The sequence below is a fragment of the Crassostrea angulata genome, chromosome 8, assembly GCF_025612915.1.
Source record: "Crassostrea angulata isolate pt1a10 chromosome 8, ASM2561291v2, whole genome shotgun sequence".
Taxonomy (NCBI): domain Eukaryota; kingdom Metazoa; phylum Mollusca; class Bivalvia; order Ostreida; family Ostreidae; genus Magallana; species Magallana angulata.
The window spans coordinates 30,513,518-30,520,367 of NC_069118.1; the positions used below are offsets into that span (position 1 = coordinate 30,513,518).

A 6,850-nucleotide genomic window follows, 5' to 3' on the forward strand; every position below is an offset into this window, starting at 1 on the left:
CTTGCAAATTCTCTGCAGAAATATTCAGATAAAAATACGACGGAAAAAATAACGTAAATTGTAGTCCGATAACCAGTACCAGTAAGGAATGAACTTTTTTCACTTGCAAATTCTCTGCAGAAATATTCAGATAAAAATACGACGGAAAAAATAACGTAAATTGTAGTCCGATAACCAGTACCAGTAAAGTTGGGAAGAAATATTTGAAACAATTGGTACGAAAAAATAACAAAACTAACAAATTGAATCAAACAAGCAAGCACATTTTATTTACTCAGTATGCAGCGGGGAATAGTAGCAGTACATCAGGCGCTGGTTCCTTACATTTCCAGTCCCCAGTGGGTGTTTCCCAGTAGCATAGTTTTCATTGTTGTGGTCCTCGTCATCAAAATATACGGACTCTTCTCTGACGTACATTCCTTTTACCATCTGACAAGGGGAGGTATATCTCAGCAGATAAAATGAGTGAGCCGTTGGGAGCTGAATTTCAGTGTTGTATGGACCATCGTTCCTGAGGAAAAATAAACATCTTGACGTAACACTTATTTAAAACTTCACATACTCATATCCTAGTGAACTTTTGAACATTTCTGGGGTTTTTTCTAGGAAAATATCTCATTTATGAAAAAAACGAAAAAACTAATAAGACAAAAAGCTTGCGGTCAAAATGGAAAATAAAATTCGAATGAAGAAAAACATGTGTCGGTTTATGTGTTGGGAAACATAATAATTGCAAGAAACGAAAAGAAAAGCATTCACTAAATAGGGATGGAGGTAAGTTCATTGTTCTGATTTTAGATAAATTGTTTTTAAATCCTTTGCTCAATTTACTAATTTACACATTAGCCTGATATAAAAACAAAAGTATGTAATATAGTTTCGACCGTGCACAAATCTATACTACTATATTAAAGGGGTATGGTAACGATTTTGGTCAAAAACTATTTGTCGATTTCAATATTTACAATGCTTCAGAAAGACATCTTAAATAGGCAACCGAAATTTGAGTGCTATTTTGTTGAGTTATAAGCAAGTTACAGAGCTTGAAATTCTTCGCTATGTAAACGAAGCATTTGTTTACATTTTTGATGTTGAAGAAAACACTTCAGTTTTAAACCTTAAAAAATGTGTAAAACGTTAGAAACTGTTTATCTATGCTTAAAATAAATAAAAAGATAGACAAGTAAGCTGAAATTATTTTTACTGGTATATTGAACCTATTTAACAAAAACAAGGCAGGAGCCTTGCTTACATGACAAAGAATTATGATCCCTGTATTTTGCTTATAACTCTACAATTGACTCTAAAATTTTATTTAATCATTGGTAATGCATTTCTAAAGCAAGCCATTGTAAATAAAAAACCATAAAAATAGAATTTGACCAAAATCGTGACCATGCCCCTTTAAAATAATAGACTCGAATTTTTGGGCTTTAAGACAGAGAAAGTGGAAGAGTAATGTCTTTTGTTTTATAAATTTTTAACATCATTGTGGTTAAAGATCACCAATTTGTTTTTATTTTTTCTCAATCAAGCTTCGCTAATTAATAATCAACGAAAATCATCTGGATTTTTTTGATTTTACAATCTTGCGCATGCGCATTACATTCACGCTGAATCACGGAGGCCCTTTAGTTTATGTTTCCATATCACATTTGCATCGATCAACTCAGAAACCATATTACAAAAACGTGTAAACTTTCATTGAAAATTTGTCATATATTCTGTTCATCAAAGGAAATACGGGTGATAACTCTTAATCAGTTCATTTGATAATAAAAATCCCGTCAACATAGTGTGTAAATTCGAAACGAGTAAAAACGATAGTGAATAAGTGTTGAATTCTTCATTAATATGAATAAAAATTTAAGATGAAATTAGGTATTTCCAGCCTCAAAATGGTTTGTTATGAATTATTTTACTGGTTTTTTTTAATGCAGCTTCATTAATTTTCTCCAAATTCGTTTCGGAGCGATTCTGCAACTCCCGAGACACAGTTAGATTATTCTAACTAAGCAGAGTGAAGTAGAATTAATAGCATTATTGTAGACCTAAAGCTTGGTTATGTAAATGTCAACAATACAGTGTGTGGATGTATCTCAGTATTTCGTATATAACTGTCCGATATCATATGCAATGTCAACCCGTGCACGCACGGGTCAAACTCTTGTTCTACCTTAAAAATTCGGTCACTTAACTGTTTTACTAATTTTGTTGGGGCCAAAGTCCGAGGGTTGTGGGTATTTCAAAATTTGCTCATTCGATGCCCAGGACGTAATTTCGTGGATGTGTCGGTTTTCAGTTTCAGTGAGAGAACTTTTTTTATTTAGTTTTCGCGGAGGATGTAAAGTGGATGGAAGGCTTCCCAAGAGCCAACACGAATTATACTAAATTATAATGATTACACAGTCATTTTAAGGACGTTAGATCCTGGGATTAAAAGTTTTAAAGTTTTTTGTTTAAAGTTTGTGGCCTATATGCTTCATTTGGCACTACGGTCTATTTAATATGACCTTTCTGCACTGATAGTGCAGATTGCACATACATGTAAATCACTTTTCCCTCTATACTTAATAATCGGATTGAACCATGGCACCAAATACAAATTTATGCTATTTAAAAAAAATAAAATTCAAAATATCATAAAGAAAAATGTTACAATTTCTTCACCTATTTGATATTTTGACCTTTTTGCACTGATAAAACGCTATTTTAATCTATTTCCATTTCAACATATAATGAAATTATTTAACAGTCTCAAACCTTTTCTTAAACCATGATAAACCTGTTAGAAAAATCTTAAAATATCAGAATATAACACAAAAAGTATGGGTCTATTATGTAAAATTTGAGATGTGGCATGAAATAAGCTGATTTTAAGCAAAAATTGGGATTCATTTTTCCTTGCCTTTTATGAAATATAAGTTAAATTTGTCAATATGTGTCAATAGAAATGTTGGAAATTGTAACATTATGTTTTTCGTAACAAAATGAAGATATCCTAATGCACAAACTATCTGGAAATTTTGTTTAGATTGAAAATAAGGAAGCTAAAGTGACGGTACTCTAAAACAACTAAGTTATGAAAAATGTTAATTTTCTTCTTAAAAACCTTCCGCCACAAAATATAGTCCCATACTAAACTCTGTACATATGTATTTTTCCATTACTATTTTGTTTAAGATAATTTATGGGTAGAATCAATATATGATGCATAATTTCCAGAACAGAGGTGGCCCAAAATGGCTACCCAAAAACAGAGGAACGAACCTCTTTAAATGGGTTTTTGTTTTTCAGAAAAAACCCCAAAACACACCCTCTGACCCCCCCCCCCCCCCCCGATTTTGTTATTGGTTCGTGCCTCGGATTGCGCTGGTTAATTATATATGTACATACATTGTACCATCTTCACAACGTCAAGGTTTTGTGATTGTGTGGAGTTCCGTAATCACAAAACCTTGACGTTGTGAAGATGACATTGTACCTGCAGCAGTAATATATTTCGGTGTCTCTTCCAAACGAACCCGTTGGTAATATTCCTCCATGCGAGTTCTTATTGTGCGAATCTTCGTCATCCCAATGAACATGACCAGAATCAAACCCTTTTAAAAAGATCACATTGTTTATAATCAGTTAACTTTATATTTATGATATTTACATATTTATCACGATCATTAAGTCAATAAACCTCCTCGTTAACGACTAGTAACGATACATAAACAGGACTGGTTTGCGACGATGTGTTTTTATTCTAACTTTGCAAATACTCAGTATATTAACATTCATAATACAAGCATTAAAAATCGGTGACACTTAAAACTAAAACAGAAGAAGTCCATGGGCCACATCGCCTACCCAAGCAACAATACCTATATACAAACACCAGACCAATGTGGTAAAATAGTTCCTTAAGTTTTTAAAAAAAGATTTTCTAACTTTCCTCCAAATATTCCTATGTAAAACATTGAGCATTTTGTAATAGGGTGATTTGATAGTCATTCACACATTAAACATTAAAGTTAAAAAAAAAGATCTTAAACAACTGTTTATACATGGAATATAAATCTTCATGAAACTTTGAACCCTTTGTAGGGTCGAAGAAATGTCCTGGAGCAAAATTCTAAACAATTTAAAAAAAAATGGTCATGTGTCAAAATGTTTGCATACATGTATATATAAGTATTCCATATGTTATAACATGTACGTATTTAGAAAAATTTAAATTATCTTCCTTTGTAAACCTTGAATTCCTCCCAATCTGACCCGTCACTACGGAAACCTCTGAATATCATGGATTTGGCGAACCTGAATCTACATTATCTAAGGTTGCTTTCACAAAAGATACAGTTATTTCAGGCAAATGGATTTAATTTTAGAAAAATATTTTTAAGAACTTTTCTCTATATACTCCAATGTGAAAATTCGTCCCCCAATGGTGGCCCAACCTGAACCTCAAGGATCACGGTTTCAACAATCTTGAATCTATTTACCTGAGGATGCTTCCACACAAGTTTCAACTTTTCTGGCCGATCAGTTTCTGAGAAGATTTCTTAAGATTTTGTCAATATATTACCATATTACCATGTGAAAATTCACCCACCCACATCTATTGTGGCCCCATCCTACCCCGATGATTTGAATAAAGATGATTTCACACAAGTTTTTGGCTTTTCTGGCCAATTGGTTCTGGAAAAAAATAATTTTAAAGATTTACTCTATATATTTCTATGTAAAAAATTCGACCCCCGGTGTGGCCCAACCCTACTTCCTGGGACCATGATTTGAACAAACTTAAATGCAACAAACTTACACTACCTGAAAATGTTCCCAACAAGTTTCAGCTTTTCTGGTCGTATGTATTTGAGAAGAAGATATTTCAAAAGTACTTACAAATTTCAAATATTTCTTAATTATCTCCCCTTGAGAGAGGGCGTGGCCCTTCATTTGAACAAACTTGTATCTCTTTTACCCAATAATGAATTGTACCAAGTTTTGATGAAATTCGCCCAGATGTCCTTGCGAAAATGTCAAAAATGTTAAAAGTTTACAGACAGACGAACTGCGGACGAAAAGTGATCAGAAAAGCTTAGATTTATGAACTTTCAGCTCAGGTGAGTTAAAAAAGAACGTTCATATAATTATTTCAATATCAAACGTCAAGCCTAAATCACGGCCTATGGATGCAAGTAAAAGTCACAGTATGAATGGCTAACTGATTTTCAATCCTTACCCCCTGCCGGGCAGGATTCTCCGTGTTTCAGGATACAGTAATTCCCCGCTGGCCACCTGCCTCCTTTATCCCCAACATTTGCAATCTTTGTACAGTAGGAAAACTTCATGTCTCTCCCAAAACTTCCTGTTTATATATTTATTTATACTAAAAATTGAACTTATTGAATTATTGCATCAAATCATGATCAAAGGAATAAATTTTCATTGAATATAATGCGATCAAAATGTTGTCAGGGTATGACCAAATCTAATTTATGATGGTATTTAATCACGATCAAATCAATTAATTACCACCTCTATATATTAAAAAAACTATTTCTTTATATTACATATTTTTATTTATTTTCCAGCGACTTTACGGTTTCTATTAGATAATTGGGTGTTTTTTTAGGTTATTTCTTTTTGGTATACTGTATTTATGCGAAACCCACATAGTATTAAACACAAAAGTATAATCTTTAGAATTGTACAGTAGAGAATAAATTCATACAGGAATTATTAGGATTGGATTGCCGTGACCAAGTTAAGACTGTATTGATTAAGAAGCGTTCTATATAAAAATATAGAGAAATGCTCAAATTTAAAAGTTAAACTAAAGGATTTTTTTCTTTACTTAAAAGATTTAAAGCTATAAACAAATTTTCCCTGAAAATTAAATTTGGTTAGCTCTGGTGGTAAACACCCAGCCTTCTTGATACTGTGGAATCATTAGATTTCGTGGTGGCTCATTTTCGTTGAATTTGTGGGTACCTCTCATCCACGAATTAACATCCTCCACAAATGATTAAATTAAGGTAATAAAGTCATACTTCCTTTGTAGGTTTAATAGAATACACGATATTACGTCCCCACGAACCTGTGAAATTTAAATCAATCCATGAAAATTGGCCCCCACGAAATTTAAGGATTCCACAGTATGTGTTTTATTCGTACCGTCAAAATGAGGAACATAGGAAAAACTGTTCCTATTATCACTATCCTCGTTGTCTTGGTAGGTCCAGCCCTCTCCCCATCCAGGCGGACAGCCAGATTTAGGTTTAACCAAAGTGTATGTTCCGCTCGGCCATTCCACTGAAAGAGGTCTCCGTTTAGATATGTCCAAATCTTTAAAATGATAGATTTTTGTAAAAAAAAAATGTAAAAAAAAAAAAAGAAGAATGAAACTTTCAGTTACTAGAACTAATGTTATTTCATAGATTTTTTAGCAATACGATTGTTTTTCTTCGGTTACCGAATCTTTTAATTAAAATAAAATGCTTTGCAATTATAATAATTCGTAAGAAAAGTTTCAGCAGCATTGCTGAAACCGTTTTTGAGTATCATGGTGATTACCTGCAATAGCTACGGATGTAAGACATAGAACAACAATAGCGCAAAATGTTTCCATCAGGAGACTGCAAAAGAAAACTTTAATTATTTTTTATTATTAATCTCGATTTCTGTTAGGCAATCAATGCCTGCTGTCTTTCAAATACACATATTTAAATAGCGTTAAAAATATGGAACTGCTTTTTAGCCATTAATTGAGCTATATATATATATATATATATATATATATATATATATATATATATATATATATATATATATATATATATATATATATATATATATATAT

The 6,850-nt window shown here is 32.4% G+C and overlaps 1 protein-coding gene across 1 annotated transcript; it reads right to left on the minus strand.

The window, feature by feature from the left end:
- Positions 1 to 262: 262 nt before the first annotated feature.
- On the minus strand, positions 263 to 6,623 carry LOC128159353 (uncharacterized). The gene is made up of 5 exons (XM_052822412.1): positions 6,565 to 6,623; positions 6,166 to 6,336; positions 5,231 to 5,356; positions 3,485 to 3,602; positions 263 to 511 (listed from the first exon to the last, which is right to left on the minus strand). Exons 1-5 carry the CDS (start codon positions 6,617 to 6,619, stop codon positions 271 to 273), a joined length of 711 nt encoding a protein of 236 aa, XP_052678372.1. The 5' UTR covers positions 6,620 to 6,623; the 3' UTR covers positions 263 to 270.
- Between the last annotated feature and the right edge of the window lie 227 nt (positions 6,624 to 6,850).